The 20736-nt window shown below is 38.7% G+C and overlaps 1 protein-coding gene across 5 annotated transcripts in view; it reads right to left on the bottom strand.

Moving 5' to 3' along the window:
• abr (ABR activator of RhoGEF and GTPase) overlaps window positions 1–20736 on the bottom strand; it is an 85250-nt gene that overhangs the window by 60743 nt on the left and 3771 nt on the right. Inside the window, exon 1 of one of the 5 annotated variants that reach the window (XM_086098366.1) lies at window positions 9677–10041. The exons of 3 other annotated variants lie outside the window; for them this stretch is intronic. In XM_086098366.1, coding sequence (XP_085954492.1) covers window positions 9677–9722 — 46 coding nt within the window. In that variant the 5' untranslated portion in view covers window positions 9723–10041. Of the gene's footprint in view, window positions 1–9676; window positions 10042–20736 lie in introns of those variants that run through there. One more of the 5 variants, XM_086098365.1, reaches the window with a different exon arrangement.

Raw genomic sequence — 20736 nt, 5'->3', positions numbered from 1 at the left:
TGAAATCCTATCTGTTCACCATGGACCTTTTTACTATGTTCATCATTGTTCAGTATTTCAACAGCAGTAACATGATATGAGACTCTGAGGCAATGGACAAGTGTTGTAAAACCACATTAAAAACATTGGAATGGGAAGAAAAAAAAAAGGAGATTCAGTGAAGTGTTAAAAGTAAAACATTTATCCTGTAAACTGCAGCGCCAGCGACTCCTAATTAGCCTCTTGGGAAGGAAGTTAAACTTCAAAAACACCTCTTACACCTAATTTGCTGCTTTATTCAGCCTCCCCTGCATTTTATTTCCATTGAAGCAAACTTGTGAATCACCAGGTGCGCAAACATCTGTCGATTTAGGAAAACACACGCTCAGAAGCGCGAGGCAAACAACCGCAAGCCATATTAGCGGAGCCGAGGCGGCACACGTTCCAAGCCACTTGTCCCAGAGGACAACTCAGCAGTGATCAATCGCGATCAATATGTTGAACTTTCATTCACAAACACATGAAAAGCTGATCAAAATGAAATGTGCAAGATGAGAGAATGCTATCTATTAAAAACTGCATGCGCGCAACTCCAGTTTACTTCATTTGTTATTCATTATTGTTTGTTTCCGCACCTCTCCAAATAAATGACTTTTCTACGAGCAGCTGGATATCTTTATGAGCCATATGTCTGTAGGTAGAGAGATACACCAACCTATTCCACGCATGATTTGCTCTTACCCCCTCCCTTTCCATGCGCACCCTAAACCCCATGGCGGCCAGTCACTATACATTGTAATTAGCTGCTCTAAATCCCCAAGGCTCACGCTGCTTGGGTAGAAGCCACTTCTTCCTTAGATTACAACAATTGTCATGTGTAGGGCCCCAAGCTGACAACGTGCAATCAGTGAGCACAGTCTCATTCAGGCTCACTTTTTAAAGATTATCCAAGGCGGAATTTTGTCCGTTTGTCAAAAATTAATTTTAACTATTTTTATTAGTTACATTTTTTTTTCTCATTTTTGTTAACAAGAGTATGAAAACCTAGATTTTTTTTGTACATTTAGAACAGATATAAAATTTGTGATTAATCGGGAGATTAAACTAGTGAAGTCATGCGATTAATTACGATTACAAATTTTATTCACCTGATGCCCCTAATTTTTAATAACCTTTTCTTTAAAAAATTAATAAATAATCTTTTTAATTTTAAAAAAATATATATTTTTTTTGAAAAATGTATTTAAAATTAGGGGCGTCGGGCGATTACAATTTTTAAACGTAATTAATCGTATTACTTCACTAGTTAACTCACGATTAATCAAACATTTTATATCTGTTCTAATACAAAAAACATTTATAGGTTTTCATACTTTTGTTAACAAAAGTGGGAAAAAATGTTAAACCAGAAATAGCTCAAATGAATTTTTAACGTCTATAGCCGTCAATGGCAGTGAATGAGTTCAAATGAAAGCGTCTGTTGACGGCCCTGCAGGCATGACCACTTACGATTGCACCGTCTGCTTCTTGCACTCACTTGCTCAATTAGAATGCTATACAGATATGGCAACTTGGAGATAAAAGCAATCAAAAGGTTTCAGATGTTGAGATGATAACCTGTGCAAGGAGGCTTGTGGCATAATATAACGACATGTTAGAGAAACCTGATGTTGAAACTGAAGAGTAACACCAGTAACACATTCAGAGCAATTGACTTCCCCCGAGGTTGAACTGATAATAGTGGAGATATTTGTGTTTATCAGTCTTTATGTTAGCAGGGAACAAAAGACAATCAAGTATCCCCCTCTATGAATCTAACCAAATACTCAAGACTCGAGTGCATCTTTATTTAGCATTCAAGTGCGAGGGAATTGGTAAAAAAATTGTTAAGAAATCAGAAACCAATAGCAATCCATAACAATAACCCCAAATGGACTGAGGGGTGGCCTAGCAGCATTCTACTACCTTCCTACTCAGGATGTGGTTGGGCTTCCCTGCAGGAGGGCCAATCACAAAGCGGCATCAGCAGTGGGATCTTTAATATGCTCCATATTACTCCATTCATAGTAGCTGGTCATTGATGTAAACAACCTGCCTTGCAAATATCCCCGAAACGTTGTCGTGATTTCTTTTGGTTTACAAAAACACATAAATTGCATTAGTGTCTAAGAATCCCAATTAAAAAGGTCTGTGTGGCCGACTCTTTTTTTGAAACTATGTGTGGTTTATTTTTGTTTGTTACCACCAGTGTGGCTTATTTGTGTCCATTGTTGTTTTGTGAATTTTTGCATTGGATTGCGACAACTCTCTCTCACTCAAAAAATATTGTAGATTTGTGTTGTTGTCAATGGCAAAGTGAAGTGACGTCATCTTTACTAATTTGGCTCCTTTGCCAATCTATATAGTTGAGCTTCTATTCTGGCGTTTATGTGTTGTTTATGTTGTATACAAATGCTTCCATTAAATTTTTCTACATGTGTACATTTATTGAAATAAAGTTGCTTCAGTCTGCCATTTTTTCTCTTCCAGTTTCTCATCATTTGTCATTCGGGGTTCCGTTGGCGACAGACGTCTCTCCCGACGGACTGCCCACGTCTGTAATTTGGTATTACAGTACACTTCTGTATGTCATGTAAAACTTCAACAATAACAATAAAAAATAATATTTTATCTTTTGAACAAAACCCATCACTGGAAAGTGAGATACTGCGCCCTCAGACTGCTCATAGTGGGTGTGCTAAACTGAAGGCTGACAGATGATAGGTCTTCTGGTACGAGTTTGTTAGTACACTGGATACGCAGGCAGGAGAGGCCTTGTGTGTACATCGCGCCATTGATTTTGAGCGTGTTCCATCGACAAAGATTAAGGTTAAGTGGTGAATTACAAATGAAGAGGGAATTAGAGGATGCCAGGGAAAGCATAGCGTCTTAATGACACCATCCATTAATCGCAAACTGCTTTGAAGGAAAATAAACCGTGATGGCCTGATTTTTTTGTGTGTGTGTGTGTGTGTGTGTGTGTGTGTGTGTGTGTGTGTGTGTGTGTGTGTGTGTGTGTGTGTGTGTGTGTGTGTGTGTGTCTGAATTTAAGCACCACCAACCTACAGGCAAAAGAAGGCCAAGCTACACTGAGGCCATCAATCTTTAATGACGCACACAGGTTTCAGAATTAACTTCCACCAGAGTAAAGAATTCTGGAATGATAGAGCAAGCATTCGCAGAGCAAGATTTATATCTGTGATTCGCTAAGTAGTCATTTCAGTCTCATTCTCAGACAACCTGAGGTAATAGATGACCTACTGTATACATGTTTGGTCACATGAGACTGTCTGGATGTTGCTCCAAATCATCCATCAACCCTTTGCTCTCTCTTCACCCCCTTTTTTTTCCCCCCTCATCGTCTTCATTCCGCTCGACTGCCCTGAATGCTTAATCAAGGCGCTTGCCTTCCGGGAGCATGTAAACACATTGGCCGCGCCATTGGCCAGAAGGGTGATGCTCCTAACGAGCCCATTGGCTGATGGGAATGTGGCATGGATGGCAAAAGAAGATGGTTGGTGGTTACGATGATAACCGCTGACTGGCTGCCATCTATAGCAACATAACAAGACACACACAGTACCCCGGTCCCTGAGGGCGTTGTGATGATGGTCCCCAAAGATCACAATAGCAAAAACACATAGGCACATGACACACCCTCTAACGTCAAGCAAAACAAAGGATTTTCATGTGAAGATGGTAACACATTGAAAATATCATTGAGAGACGTCTCAAGATTATACTAATAGCTACGGTAAAATCTGCTTAATTCAGTGACTGCGCCAATCTTAATCTTATCCTCTTGAGAAGAAAAAAGCTTGTAATAGGAATGAGCATTTAATCAGATTTCCGTAAAGTGAATGCATTTTTCTGTTTTTTAATGTCATTCGTAGGGCGGCAAATAATTATCTTTTTTCAAATAAAATTTATTTCATCCATTTCAAATTGGCAGAATTTGTACAATGCACAATGGTTGCTGAATGAACATACCAGACTTTTGTTAAGTAATAGGTTAGGATATTTTTTTTTTTAACTACAAGTTGAGTTCAAACTACAATAGGACATGCAAGGACCAACACACAAAAACATACAAAGATATAACATACAATAGCTACTAAACTGTCTTAGTCTCAACGGCCACCCCATATCACCTTACCTCACCACATCTGTGAATCAAGTGACAAAATAATTTCATTCTCACGCTTGACCCATTATAAATTCCATTTAAATCCTAAATATAAGACAATAATTTGATATATTAAGTGTGCCAAAGGTGCTTACTTGTGTATTTACTGAGTGCTGCTGAGCCACACTGCATTTCCCTTTATGTCCACTGGATGAAGACAATTATACGCTATATTTTCAAAATAACATATATATTCACTTGTAATACTTACAATTATACTCAGAGTAAGTTTGTTAGGCTAGCATGAGCATAATAAATATGGATTTTTGACTGAAAAAAAAACCAAACACTTGCCTTTGAAATACATATCTCTTCAGCCTGTGCCTCTGAAAACACTGCGTACATTGAACACATCAGGAGTTGTGATTGGTTAATCTGGATCCAATCATTAACCAGCAGTGCTTACATCATCCAAATTCAGCATATTGATTGGTTTACAGATGGAAATATGTCATGAGAGAAAGCTCTGGGCCCTATAGCGTCCGCTGTTCTCTGCACTACACAGCAGTGGCGTGGGTGACTGATGTCATAAGGCGACACGGCGGGTAACTGATGTAATAATCACGCGACACAACGGATCGATACTTAAATTCATTGTCAACACTTTTTTTATGTCTGAATTTTGAGCCTTCGCAAAAAATGTTTTGACTGCAAGCCATAAAGCAGTGTTGTGTGTGTGTGTGTGTGTCATTTGCAGTCATTTTAGAGGCTTAGAAGTAATTTAACATGAACATGACTTTTTGTCGGAGGCTAGCAGGAAAAAAGGTCAATGTGTCAAGTAAACCTTCACAATATATAAAAGAAAATTTTATTTGACTGTTTTTTGTTTAGTTTTTTTTACAGAGGAGAAAAAAAATCACAAGCTATGTCGAAAAAAAAAAACTGTATAGAACATTGAATATTTCTCAAATCAAATCACCGGTCACACACATGACTTTTCTACCGTATTTGCTGTGTTTGCGTGGAAAGATAACAACATAACCATCTGAGCCAAAGCATCCATTATTCATAGGGTTGTCACTGAATGAACCCTGGGCAAGCTTGGTTCAGAGGAGCATCATCTTGGCAGGGAGCCCAGAAGACGGAGCAGCCAAATTAGAGTTTTGACTTCCACATCTGTCCCACACTTTTTTTTCCAACTGGACTCACTCTCCCCAGGGGGAACCACAGCATATTTTAATGCAGCTGTCTCAACAGTAGTGACACTTTGCACTCATTCGGTAGACCTGCACTAATATAATGAGATCCCATATCAGAACTGCAGGGTTTCCCCCGGTGCTTTATAAGCATGGTGGGCCACCAGGCTTTTCTTGGTTGATGAGTAGCGAGATTACACAAACACCTCTTTATCAATTAAAAAATAATAATAATAATAATTGTCCTACACCCTTCTGAGGTCTGTTTTATGCTTGCCCCTCTCTCGTAGCAAAATAGGCTCACCAAAATATTACCTTTCTAACTGTGCTTGCTTTCATACATCTCTTGCATCAGACAGCATTATACTGCACAGGTGGACCTTCGTGTCTGGTGAGTATAAGCGTTAGTTTTAAGTTTCCATTGGCTATACCTGAACACCAACATACATAATGAAAATACATTAACAATTCAGTACGGGCCAATAATCCAAAGAGCAAATTAAGGCAGCAAGAAGTAATTACATTGTCAGCCTTTTTTCTTTTCTTTTTTTTAAAGAAAACTACTTGTGCAAGCAAGTCTTTTGTTCTGTTAGCTTGCTTTTAATTTCACAGTCATTCCTCTTTTGAGTGAAATCTGAGCAGTTCACCTGGACCTAAATCCAACCATGCAAAGTGCGCGTTCACACACACACAAGCTGGAATATACCAATTTATCTTTCCAAAGCAACAAAAATAAATCCAGGTTGTGTAAAAATAGCATGGCCTAACACCTGTTTAATTCTAGCTTCCGCAAGCTCAGCGCCATATTGAGCGTTTCTCACAACGTATATATATATAAATAAAATAAAAGCTCTTACTGCTGTGAGAAAATTACACGTGAAGTGGATTATATAAGCAAGAACCTCTTACAGGTCCAATGGGAGGAAGGAAGATGCTTCAAGACAAAGCAGAAAAGCCTTGCATGGTAGCGGCAGTACAGATTATGCTATTACATAACACTGCTTTGGGCTGACAAAAAGACGTTTTGCGGTCACCGTGTGTGCGCAGAACAAGTTGAATATCTGTTTCTGTAGCTACCACGCAGACATTTGCTTCATTTATTGATCAGGATAATGGAGGTGCCTATTGAGTGAGAAGACAGACCTGGAAAGACTCATCTATAGTCGTAACATCATGAAATGACATGGTATACCAAGTTTCAACTTGGAACTGAGCACATCAAGTATGCAACTTCAGACCATAACTTGACATCTCTAAATTTAATTTGTTTTGAAGATTGATATGAAGTTTGAAAACGGTCGGATTATTATGTTCATATTTGTGTACCACATGATCGGCACTCATTGCCGTTACCATCAAGCCATGGGCTGCTAAAAAGAGTGACACAACAGAGTGGCAGATGTGGGGGTTTCGTCCCAAATTGATTTTGTAGAGTGCGATAAATGTGATTCGTCTGGCTGTATTTACTCTGCTGGGATGCTATTCAGAATCCCTTCTGTGGTGCTGTTTGCAGTCGCAGGTCACGTGACGGGCAAAAAAAAAACTGCCAACATTAAACACTACTAGACAGAACTAGGACTGGGTCAAAGTCAGCCAGGAGCAGCAGTGAGGTTGGCTGCGTTTATCTCGTTTGATGGGCTGCTGACAGGAATAAAAGTTTGACAGCCTCTGACAAATATTTGCTGTAGCTGCAGCATGGGGAACGCTATAAAATAACTGTGAGGTCAATCAAGTATGGTAGCATACTTTGAGATAGAGAACATCTGAGCCATGTTAGAGGTACTGAACCCCACCACTTTCCTATGTGCAACCCTTCTTTATTGACAAATATGTCCGTCTGTTGTTGTTGTTTTTTTATAATTCGAGATATAAGTATAGAGTTTACTGGTGAACAAAATGAACAGGGAGAATCTGACTCTCTTCACCTTGAATTCAGCCAGTGTTGTGATCTTGTATTTCCCATATCCATGCAGTTTATGGAAGTGTTCATTTAGTTTTAATAGCTGCATAGTACGCATTCTGGCATGTTGTTAATACTACACATAGTTGAATGACAATAATTGATAGATCACTTTACATAGCAAGGTAGGCATGTGCGGTCACAGTTTAAGATTGAGCCATTAGCACTGGCCGGATGAAACTTTCGTCTCACGGCAGGAAATCTACAACAGACCCATCTGCAGTCCATACATTTTGTTTCAGGAAGTGTATTACTGGTACATCCCATTTACAACCACACTGGAGTCATATTCCACATAGTGATTCAGGGACAGCATAACAGAACACAAGAAGCCTTAAGTGTAGCCTTGAGATGCTAAGAGCCAGTGGGGTCGTTTTCAAATGCTGGTCAGTAGAAAAGTCAAATGGAGGCACATGGATGTGATTAAGGAAGTGCGCATGGTAAAAGGCAGATAAAATGACAGGTGCACTAAAAGGACTGTGCCCCTTCTCCTGCAAAAAAAAAAACTCAAAGAGTAAAGCCTGCATTATAAATGCTGTTGTATTGTTAAGAATGTGCATTGATTCACATACAACTGCTCACATAATTCAAAGTAGGAATTAGCACATTACGTGTTGAGACTTTCTTGCTTGTAGCAAAATCAGAAATAAAACAGCAATGTATCAAAATAGTAGAACAACTAAATGCAACCATCCCGATTGACGATACTCGATTTCTAAAAACACATAAATGAAGGGCTCGGCAATGAGATAACCTGGGGCAATGAAGTAGTCACTTAAAATGGTTAATGATTTTTTGTGAATATCCGCAAAAATGGTGAACTTTGCTTCAGCGATAGACACAGAAGTTCTACTTTACAATTAATACACACAATACTCATTATGCATATCCATTTCTAAACAAAGAAATGATTAATGCCATTGTCACAAGCGAAAAATGAATCTGCTCAAAATTTGCATATTTTAGCATAAAGGCTATATGCAGAGGGGCGCATACTGTAGCTGAGAACTCCATCCATGAAACTGCATAAGGCATACAGCTTCTATTATTATCATGATATTGTCATTAAGGATGGGCCATAGCGATGAACTAATCAATTAAGAGTGGAATTGATCGCAATTATTTCTGAGGCAAAACGACTTGGCTGTAATTTGCAGGCCAAATTACTGTGACATTAGCAACGGGAACTTGAGCTACATCCACAAAGACGTCCACTACGACAACTCCTCCTGGCAGCATAATTGGGCTTTGAAACTGGTATGGAAGCAGGACTTCAGAACCTTTCGTGAGAGAATCTGCCATAGAAATAAAAATTGGCAAAATTCCTCCATATTTCATCAATTGTAATACCGTCACATCCTTGCTAGAAGTTACAATACTGCTGAAAGAGAAGTATGGGTGTCATAGTATCGGAGCAGTATCGGAGTCAGAGTACAAATACCGCATTTTTCGGACTACGCTTTTTTTTTTTTTTCTTGGTCTCAATTTTAGTAAAGTACATTTCTGAGAAAGGGAAATGTGAATTCTTATCCGAAAAATAACGAACATCCAACATTGATATTATCAAGGACAATCCTTAAAGGGATACTTGACTCATTGAGCCATTTTCAGACATAAAAAGTTAGTATTTTGTCCAGAATGAATTTGATAACTGCATTATTTTTCTTGTACAATTAATAACTGTAAGAACAAAATTTTTCACTTGCTGTCAATTGAAGATGACATTACCTGTGCTGAGGAAGTAGGTAACGACCAATCGTGTCTTTCTGGGTTTTGATCAGCAAACTGAGCCATGATTAGTCGTTACTTACTTCCTCAGCACAGGTGATGTCATCTTCCGTCGAAAGAAAGTAGAAAAAATTGTATCTAAACGTATTCATTGTAGATGAAAAATAATGAAAGTTAGCAAATTCATTCTGGACAAAATATTAACTTTTTGCTGCTGAAATTGGCTCAATGAGTCAAGTATCCCTTTTAAGTTATTCAACAGTAAACTCAAAACTTATTCACGCTAAATCCGGAGGGAAAGCACACTGAACAACATGTCAGTGAACCAGCACAGCAGAAAGACTGGATTAAAAATTCAACATCAGACAGCCTGTGCCTTGCTTTTTGCGAGCAAAATGCCAACAGCAATGAGACGTTACCACAAGCACGGGAACGGGGGCAGGCCAGTCAACGGGGTTGTTACGGACAACTACAGTAATGCGCGCTAATTGGAAGTCCTAAGAAAAGTGCTCGGCTCCCACTGTGCGGAGTGGCTGTCGCTGTGCTCTCATGCAAACGAGCACTCGGGCAGTGCAGAAGATGGAGAAGGAAAAACACGCACCAAGACAAATGGGAAGTGATGTATTGAAGGGGTGAACAGACAGGTACCTACTGCTATACAGGGTGTCAATCCAGGAGAGTCGAGGCAGGCCATGAGCACTCAGGGGCTCCATCCTCTGTTTCTCTACCTTCCTTCGCTCTCCCCTGAGCCCAGACACTCTCTGCTATTCTCCTGCTTCGTCCGCCCTGTTTTAAGTTGCGGCTATACGCCGTGCCTCTCTTCCTGATCTTATCCTTGCGATAACGCTTTCATCTCGGAGCAAGGAGCTCAGAGGGGAATTTGGATGAAATGTCAAAGAGACACCCCCGGGGTCCAACAGGCAGACGGGCGAGCGAGCCAAAGGAGTGTGTGAGCGAGTGTGCGTGCGTGCGTGCGTGCGTGCGTATAGCTCGGAGACAGTGAGCGAAAACAACAGGCTGGAAACGACCAAAGCCAACCGTTGCTAGGGGAAGGGAGAAGCACTCCCCTCTCTATGGCGTGCTCGCTCTCCCATCCACCCCTTACTCTCTCTCTTTCACTCTCTGACTTCAAGAAGATGTTATTCAGACGTGATGCATTACCTCTAAAGTGCTTTTTCTCATCTGTACAAACAAGCAGGTTTAGTTTCTATTTCCGTTTTTCCCGGTTTCTGATTTTGTTTGGGGGTTGATGTTTTTTTTTTTTACATGAACGGTTGCTTTTCACTCATGAATTTTGGAAATTAAGTTGACTTAGAAATGGCATTAAAAAAAAATTCTCGTAACATTTTACACACACACACAAAATGATGATGGAAGAGGGAAAACTGGGTAATTGTGTTTGTTAATTTGATGGTTTTCAAATTGTGAAAATTCTAAGTCTTATAACTGTACCTTAATCCAGATCTTCATCAAAGTGTAATGGTCTTGTACACCACTCCATTGAACATACTTTCCATTGAAATTGAGTTTGTGTAAGAAAGTATGTGATCAACATATCGATCACCAAAAAACAAAACAAAACAAAAAACTAGAGAACAACCTGCGTGCAGCGTAGTGGCCAATCCCCCTTTCCTTAACCCAAATAATTCTGTACCGTGAACTTCAATAATGTCCTAGGATAATTATTTTTGACATTTTTTGTTTTGGTTTGATTCATCAATTAATCAATAAAATACTTGACAGATTAAGCAATCATTAAAAATAAATTGTCAGTGAGCAGCTCTAAAATTGACAAATGTGCTAATTCATGTGATCGGTATCAGAATCGGTATCAGCTGATTACATTCATGGATGATCGGTATGAGAATCGGCAACCTCAAACCCTCATTGGAACACCCCTAGACGTGCCAACATGAGTAAATAAGTTTGCTTTGGTGAATAAGCAAAATAAAATCACTCCAGTCGTGAATTTGACGAAAATGCACATTACAAAGTTGAAGCAGAAGTTCTGTCGACTGTGGCAGTGGTGGCTTGTTATGTTCTTTGGGTTAGAAAAAAAATAATTATTTGAGTCCTAAAAAAAAAAAAAAAAAGACGATTGGTGCAAATGTGTACCGCTTGGTAGGCTATAACTACACAATTCCATTCTGTAGTTTATTGATCTTAGCTTTGCATTGTACGCTATTAACCTTATGTGAATGAATAAAATACACATTTAGGAGCTCAATAAAATGTTTAAGTCCCCGTTAGACCAAACCCAATTCAGCGTTTTATTTTGACAAACATCAACATGAATAGGAAAGCCTCACTTCAAACGCCTGCCAGGTCCCACAACCAGCCATCCTCCCCCCTTGTCGACCTCCTCTAAAAACTTCAATTAGGACACAAAGGCTGACAAGAGGACCCCCTCCCTGGGCAGCCCCACCTCAACCAGCAGCGGGCCTCGAGCATCGCTCTTTGTCTGCTTGTGTGAGCCAGCTGGAGAACACACACACACAGTGGCGTGTTCATGTATCTCTGCCAAGGCATTTGGAATACACATTTATGTATAATAATGAAGAAGGGGGGGAAAAAAAACATTAGCATGGTTTATGAAGAATACACACGCACACAGATTTAGTCAAAGTGAAAAGCCACCCAAGCGAAGATGGAAACAGCAGAGAGGCGCTTCATCAAAAATACATTTACCTACTGTACACATCCTTTGTCTTAAATCTGGGACAATAAACGGACTGGCATAATGTACACAACCACACAAAGTGCAACTGTCTGGCTGCAGATGAACCCTGTGACTGGCTCTTTGTATCGCAATGAAAGAGTGAATAATGTTTAATTCCATATGGAAAGGTCAACATTCAGCACCACTTCCCAACGTTTGCTCGGTGTGTGCATGCAGGCAGAGTGGTAGCAGTTTGATAAAGTGCTTAGATAAGACCCGGACTCTACATGGGAGGGAAAAAAAACACATTCAAGCGCTATTTTCTCAAAGTTTGCATACAATTATCCCCCATGATGGCAATAATCCAAAACAAGCGCGAGTATAAATCACATCACACGCAAACAAATATCTAACAAAGGCTTGCCTTTTGATAATGCAAGTCATCGTCCTGTGAGTGTGAATACCTAAAGAGAATCAGGGCCTCATTGTTAGCTCAAAGGCAATTACATTTAACTCATTCACTGCCATTGACGGCTATAGACGTCAAAAGTTCATTTGAACAATGTCTATTAGTTAAAAAAAAAATAATCCACTTTTGTTAACACAAGTATGAAAACCTAGATTTTTTTTATTGTACATTTAGAACAGATATAACATTTTGGATTAATTGTGAGTTAACTAGTGAAGTCATGCGATTAATTATGATTACAAATTTCAATCGGCTGAGGGCCCAAATTTTTAATAATGTTTCCTTTTCCTTTTTATTAATTCACTCCCATTGACGGCTATGAACGTCAAATTCATTTAAACTATTTCTATTAGTTTAACATTTTTTTTCCACTTTTGTTAACAAGAGTATGAAAACCTAGATTTTTTTTTATTGTACATTTAGAACATTTTTAAATGAATTTATGGCAGTGGATGAGTTAATGGTAGATTTTTTTAACCTCCAATTCAAAAAGCATAAACTCTTTTAGGAAATATGATTTTTCTGATAAGGTCAAAGAAGTGAGCCTTGAAAGATGCTATAGATTTGGAGCATATTGAAACATTCTATGCACACGCTGACAGTACAATGAAGCCCAGTTCTCTTACACCAAGTTAGCATACACACACTGTCTTTGTGAGGATTAAAGTGGTCAAAATCTACTACAAAATTTACAGGTACTTGCAAAAATAAATATTTTCAATTACTCAGTGAAAAATGTGTACAAGCACAAATTGCCACTGTTTTTTTAACTGGACAATTTTATAGAAAATCCTCATGCAGGCTACAGAGAGAAGTGTATGTGTGTGTGCGTAATTAGGCCACACGGCAGCTCACCAGCCAATCAAAGCACCATCCGCCATCCTCCCACCTACATATTCCCCGCACCCCACGGCACCGACCCAAAGCGCATCCACCCATCCATCCGATGATTCCCCGATATTTCCACTCTTTCCCCTCAGGGCCGAGGGGTGTCTGTTAATAGCGCTAATTTTCCAGTCACCACCCCACGTTTGCCCCCGTCTCCCCCACCTGCTCCTCTCCGCTTCTCACTGGAATACTAACTGGGATATGAGAATAAAATGTAGAAATCCCTGTTCGACATAAGCTCTCCATCCCCCACTCAACTCTTCAAAGGTTTCCCAGTGTAACTGACTTGTTCATTTATGTGAGCGGGTGAGAGATGGTGGAGGTGCAAAACATTTTTTTCTATGCATGTGAAAGGCTTTGAAAAGGCTTAATGAATTAGAGCAGGAGCAAAATAGAAAGAAAGAGAACATTCTAGTACATTTGAATCCACCGATCAGACCGAGATACAAACCATGAGTATTGCAAATTGGTCTGAAACAAAAAAAAATATGTGACTTGACACCCCACAGGGTTTAACTGGAGCATAATACAGGGGCACGCCACCTTATATAGCCTGGTGGCATGCTTTGTTACACCGTTTGTGTCTAACTAGCGTGAGATGCTAGTTCTGTTACACTGTCGTTGGTGTTTCCCATTATGTACGTTGTTACCAATTGACAATTCAAAGGTCTTATGCTGCATTCGAGGAGGGTTTGAAGTTGGATTTACCCACTCAAAGTGTCCCTGTTCCGCCCTCTGTGTTTTTGATGCAAATGTAAACAACAAAGATGGCTGGTTCCGATAAATTATTTGTTGTTCTCGTTAAGCAGTCATCCCAAATCACATTGTGCTATGTGAACATATGCCTTGTATTTTCCATTTGCCTCAAACGCTTTGAGGTCGAAACTGACCAGTAGGATAAATCAGATTTCCCAATTTCCTCGAATGCAGCATTTATCCTTGGTGAAAAGACTCTCCCCCACTCATTGAAAAGCATTGGAGGATTCTTTTTGATTTGAAAATGGGATAAAATACTGTTTGACTACTATAACAATATGCCTGCGTGCGTGTGAGTGTGTACTCATTAATTCACCTAAAACCTATTGAAAATCCCATAACGTTCACCTAAACCGAATACTTCAGAATCCAGCTGGAGTCGTGAGGTTGTCAGGAGACCCGAGGAAAGATCAAAGGAAAGTGAAATCCAGCACCGACCAGACATCACCTACTACCCACCACCCACAAGTCTCTGTCCTCCAAATAGTCTTGTTGATTATGCGTTCAAAATGTTATGTTTAGATGTGTAGCCTAACTTCCTAACACTATAGTCAGACTGTGTAATACACTCGGGTTTGTGGTCCAATTTTTTTTATCAGCAGGTTTACATTCAAGCATATGTGATAACGACAGCATATTTTTACATTTACTCTCCAGCACATTATTGTTTATGGCGAGAAAACAGATGACTATACAGACAGCACAATTACTGCTATCATTAAATGAACTATTATCTGATTACAGGACACAGCTTTATCAATATGGTATTTATCAAGGCCTTTGTGAGGAAATGTAAACACTCCTTAGAGACGAGTGACTAGTAGATGGTTTTCACTCGTATCCCTTTGTTTTAGTAGTGGGAGGGATGGGGGGCAAGGGGGACCAGCAATGACTATACATTATTAAAAAGCTCTGAGTGCACCAGTGATGAATGTCTTCTTGTTTAATGAGAGTTCCTGCAATTATTGGAGGGCTTTTTTTATTGTCTGGTACCTGCTTTTTTTTAATAAGTGAAGTGATGATTTTGATGGCAACCACAGGAATAAGCCATTTGTCTTTCTTTTATGTCGTTACTCTATCACTTGAGGTTTTGTCAGCATGGGATCACACAAAGAGAGTCATTCATCCAACAATTATAGCACTTCTATTTGTGCTCCTGTTCCTAGTTTTGTGTGCCTGCATTCGTGCATACGGCATCTTTTGACAAGATGATCTCACACCTTATTTGCCCTAACCAGCCCCCAAGTCCCTCACTATCCAATTATGCTGAACAACCCTGCTGGCACTTCACTATGAGAGACAGAGGAGTGTTAGTGAGAGTTATTATTATTTTTTTATATTAAACACGTTTTAATTTATGGTAAGAGTGAGAATTGTGTGCTTGTTTATATAATTGAAGATGACTTTTATTTTTTTTTAAAGGGGGGGAGCTTGAGTGTTGTATGAAGCAAATTACTTGCCTCATGCCAACGTAATTATTTTTGATCTATCGGGGTCAATGTTAAAATCATCTAAATCACACTGTGATACGGTGGGCGGCAGAATCACATGCTGTGTCAACACCTCGTGTTATTCATGCACTGTCTGTATTTCCTGCTTCCTCTCTTCCAAAAACGCACCGAGTATAAAAGTTAGCAAACAATTAATGAAAGACTGCCAACTATGATGTTATGCTGTGACCGTGACTCATTGTGTATGCGGTCTGACTAAAATATTTCTTTTCTCAAAAAAGGGTAACAAGACACCATCAGGAGATAAGCTTACCCGCTTACAGAAGTATACGTTTTCCCGTGTGGTAGACTACTGCGCTCTAGTGTCTAGTTTCTGTCAACACAAGTTCATAATCACTGGCGAGTACATTGTCAGAGGTAAAATAGGTGGTTCTGTGAGACCAAAAGAAAAGGTCTGACACCATAGCCAAACGCATGATGTGAGCACATTACATCATATAGAAGATGAAAACTTTTTGGAGACCCACTGAGATTCTTGCCCCCACGTCTGTCTACAGCCTGGAGGCAAGTTAAGGTAAGAACAATAAACATACAACAGTACCGGTAGTCTCAATGACGTCCCTAGTTTGTCGTTCAGCACAAGTGATTGACATACAAACGCTACTTTATTTGAATATGACACAATTTGATCCACACTCGCATACCAAGAACTAGTTTCCCGCCGTTTTTTTTTTTTTTAATGGCCCGAGGCGTATGGTTCTAAAGACAACATGAGACACGGCTTGTGTCAAGCTTGCCCGCATTGTACTAAAGATTATCAAGATTAATACAGACTAGTCTTGTTTTGGTTGTGAATTTGGAGACGGGATTTTGATGGTGGTCCGTGAAGTGACTGCTGGCCACCCAAAAAAAAAATCTTACACTGTTTGCCTTATCACCTTTAACAAATATTTGTCATAGCAGATTTTTAGAGGGGAAGTCAACCCCTAAAAAAGAGCTTGACAAAAATATGTTCTATGTAGCCCCACTAGTCTAAATATGATATTCTGGTTAATATCGCATTCGTGAAAAATTCAGCAGTTTTTATCAATATCATAAGGCAGCCATTTTGCCACTTGCCGTCGAATGAAAATGACATCACAGTTGCTCAGGTCTCAGGTAACAACCAATCACAGCTCATCTTAAAAAAAAAAACAGGTGAGCTGTGATTGGTCTTTTGCCTAAGCTCTGAGAAACTATGATGTCATCTTCAGTCGACAGCAAGTGACAAAATGGCCGCGTTCTGAGATGGCTAAAAATGGATGGATTTTGTTGCATAACTCATATTCCACAAATGTAATATTAATCAGAATGTCATGTTTAGACTAGTGAGGTCACATATAACATATTATTGTAAACAATTGTTTACGGTAGACTTCCCCTTTAAAAGCAAACCTACATACTGTATAATGCAAATTAGAAACTATGTAAAATTGCTTTGCATTTCTATATAGAGTAGTCATAGCTTAACTGGAATTTCCAGATCCTGTGTTCCTCTTATCCTCTGACCAAGATACTCAATTTAAAGTTTGGTATAGTAAGCATACATATGAAATGTTATAGCATAGTTGTCCTGAGGTCAATATGATGCTATCATGATACTAACAATGCTGCTGAGTAGCTAGTGTTTCAAAATGGGATCCTCTTGACACTTAAAACCCACAGAGGGGGGGTTCTGTGACCTGACACTCCACGTCTTTGCTGTCTGCCACATAACCATTTTTGGGTAGATAAACACATGGCAACTGCATTCTCTACATTTATCTCACAGTACTACATAGAGGGCAAGCATCTTCTGGCATGCAACGACTCGTAGTTTACTTGTTTTGTTCAAAATGTACTATTTCTAGTATATACAGTAAAAAATAATAATAATAATAAATGCAAACTTTCCACAAGGTGACATCATGAAACCAAACCATAGATTCAAACCTATCAATAGAAATGAATAAAAGGGCTCCACCTTAAAAGGTCAAACTGTCATTTTACACATGGAATTTTGCTATGATACAATCACTATGTTTGGGTGGTGACAGAAAAATTACCTCATTCCCAACATGACTATCATTCACTGAGAGCTAAAAGCTTGCAGTATTTAAGCAGGCACAATATCTTACTGCGTAATATCTATTGCGTCATCAATGTTAACACTCACTGTTTCACATTCCTTCATCTTGCTGCTCAATCAATCTCAACAGCAGGTGACTATTCTGCTCTCTAGTTACAGCTTTTTTACATTGTGATAAGTACTTGATTGCTTCCTAGTACTGCCTGATGTACTTTTTAAACAAAAACACTTGAGTGAAGCTGAAAAAGACATGGGTTTAAAGACTAACAAGGTGCTTGTGGCTGTAGAAATGTGGTATGTCAGAGGAAAACAAGATAAAAACATTTTCCTCACTGGTCTGGCCAAAGTTACCGTCATGACATAGTAATTCGAGAGATCCCCCACACTGAGATAGAAGAACAAGAATCTAAACATCTGATAAGCACAAGTTATTATACGTGAATAAAGAGTTTCATCAGAGCTCTTCCATATAAAATGCAATTAAACTGAATTTGATGTGATGTTTACTTGACAACCATTCTGTTTACTATTTCCAACATTTTGAATAAGAACAAAATACTGCAAGAACACAATCTGTCCAATATGTACCAAACCTACCAATTGATCTTGATCTGTCTGTTGAAGCTGTCTAAAAAGACTGGCACTAAAATGCTTTGTCTCCATTTGTCGCACATGCTGCTCTTCCACAAACATCCACACAATAAGCGAGGCTGTGCTAATACCTTTGTATCCTTTATAAGCTACAATATTTAGCTGCCAGGAAGAGTGGATGTACTGTGATCATAACTCTACATAGTCCAGTAGTAGTTGCCATATTTGCGATTAGTAGCAATTTTAGTTACGTCACACTGTTCTCCTCTTTGCAGTCAGTGATTCCCTTCTGTGATGTAACAGCGTCCCGAAAAAAAAAAACGAGAAGACAAAAAACATATTTATTTTAATTTATTTATCCTTTAGATTCTCACTGGGCTGAATTGTCATCTCGCACATGACATCATGCATGACTGCTGGTTGACCTTGACCTCGAAGCATACTTTCACAAAAAGTTGTCTGTTTCAAAATTGTAATAGTGTTCCAACTACAAGCTTCCAACTTTATCAGGAAAATATCAATATGATACACCTATAACAGGCTTAAGTCACATCCTATGTCCTCAGTAAAGTGTTAACTTGGTGAAGATGAAGTGACACAAAAGGGTTTCAGTTTTAGTCGTTAGACAAGGAAGCGACCGAGAGTGAATCAGTCAACTGACAAGAAAACAGGAAGACTCTCTCGCCCCCCTCTTTCACCCTAACGTCAAGTTTAACCAAGATTTTAATACTGTTAACTCATTCACTGCAATTGACGGCTATAGACGTCAAAAATTCATTTTAACAATTTGTATTAGTTTTACACTTTTTCCACTTTTGTTAATAAGAGTATGAAAACCTAAAAATATATATATTTTTTTTAACATTTAGAACAGATATAAAATTTGTGATTAATCGTGAGTTAATTATTGAAGTCATGCGATTAATGACAATAAAAAAATTATAATCGCCTGACGCGATTTAAAAAAAAGAAAAGATTATTAAAAATTAGGGGCGTCAGGCGATTAAATTTTTTTAAATTGTAATTAATCGCATGACTTCACTAGTTAACTCACGATTAATCACAAATTGTATAGCTGTTCTAAATGCACAATAAAAAAAATCTCGGTTTTGGGGAAAAAAACAGATTCTCTGAGTTACTTTTTAGAGTGTTAAAGGCACATTAGCCACTTTCTTATCTTATCATTTGAGTTGTGTGACTAATTGATTTCGTCCATTAATTAATATTTTTCTGTATGGTTGATTTTTTTTTTTTTATATGATTAGCTAGTGCAAAGAGGCAAAGACTACCTGGAAAGTGGGCTCAACGAACTTTGACTTTGATTAATTGCACAGCCCCACAATAAATAAGTATGACAAAAGCAATGCCAGTTTTAATTCTATAGTATTTAATTGTCATTACTGTTTATTTGTATCAAGTCCGATATTACTGGGTGCTATTTTGCCTCTTTAAAATACACATTACCACAATTTGCGTTGTTTTTCGGTAAGGCTGGAACGGATTAAAGTAATTTCCTATCATTTCAATGGGTAAAGATGATTTGTGTTTTGAGTGCGGTCGAGAAACATTAAAATTGTGTCTCAAGGCACTACTGTATTTCTATACTTTTTGAGGAGGTTGATTCAATTTAAAGCTGGGGGAAAATAGCTTGTTTACGCTTGTTTTGGTATCAGAAGAAATAAAGCGAATCTTGTTTTGAATTGTAATTAGCTTTTTGTAATTATTTTTTTTCATATAAGATGGTAAAAAAAAGGAATAAAAATAAATAAATAGATAAAAAATATATATATATATTCAAATTTGAAATCAGGTTTTTATTTTTAAAAATTGGACCATTTATATTAAGGCTACGTCACACAGCCTTACTTATCATAGTTCCACATCCAGCAGTGAAGGATTGGTGCTGCTGACATCAGCCAGCTACAGGGTGGCAGTATGTCATCAAGCTGAGTGCCAATAGAGTCTGGTCTCTGACAAGCCACTGCAATTCTGTTTAAACAGTACAGCAATACGATAAACATGGGCAAATTGCGAGTTGTAAGCCTGCACATGATCTAACACTAAACCCCGTTAACGTAGATGTCAGACAGTGCATCGCGCTATGCACAAGACAGGATGTTTTTTTTGTTTTTTTTTATGGAAAGCGCTAGCCATGCATTTCACACCTCTGATGCAGAACGACGCTTTACACATTCAAACACTCTGTCCTGCATCCATTTGCTGGGCAAGCAGTGATGCTGCAAAAGTGCACATCTCTGCGTCACCACTGAGAAATCCTGTCTGCCTTCTTGCACAGCAACGGCACAGAAATTAACATTCATAAGATTCAACAACCACATACAAGTCTCAAACACACCACAGAGGACTGATACGTGCTTTACTTTGCAGTATAGAGTAAATTCCAGACAGGAAATGAGTCATACACACACACACACGTTTAGTTACATTATTTGGTTAGCCAATGAGCATCCTTGCACACACACTTTCATAGCAGCATTTCATAGCGGAGATGGATTAAAAACAGTTGGTTTTTACACAATATTCGTCAGAATGCCGTGTTTTGGCTAGTGAAGTCTTATAGCATAGAACATATTATTGTAAAGAAAAATGTTGGGCCTTAAAAAACTAGTGAAATCTGCTCACAAAGTGCATTCAAAATCAACAGCCTTTGCTGCTATTTTCACCACAAACTGTTGCTCTCCCTGTTCCCCGTTCAATTTAGAGTCCAAGACGAGCCTGAACAAGTTTTGCTTCTGCGAGAGAAGAGTGTCAACCTAGGGGAAGAAA

Source organism: Leptonotus elevatus, chromosome 16, assembly GCF_054856555.1.
Source record: "Leptonotus elevatus isolate MCC_2025b chromosome 16, RoL_Lele_1.0, whole genome shotgun sequence".
In the NCBI taxonomy this organism is placed as follows: Eukaryota; Metazoa; Chordata; class Actinopteri; order Syngnathiformes; family Syngnathidae; genus Leptonotus; species Leptonotus elevatus.
The sequence above is the reverse complement of the archived record's forward strand: the minus strand, read 5'-3'. Positions and strand labels throughout refer to the sequence as shown.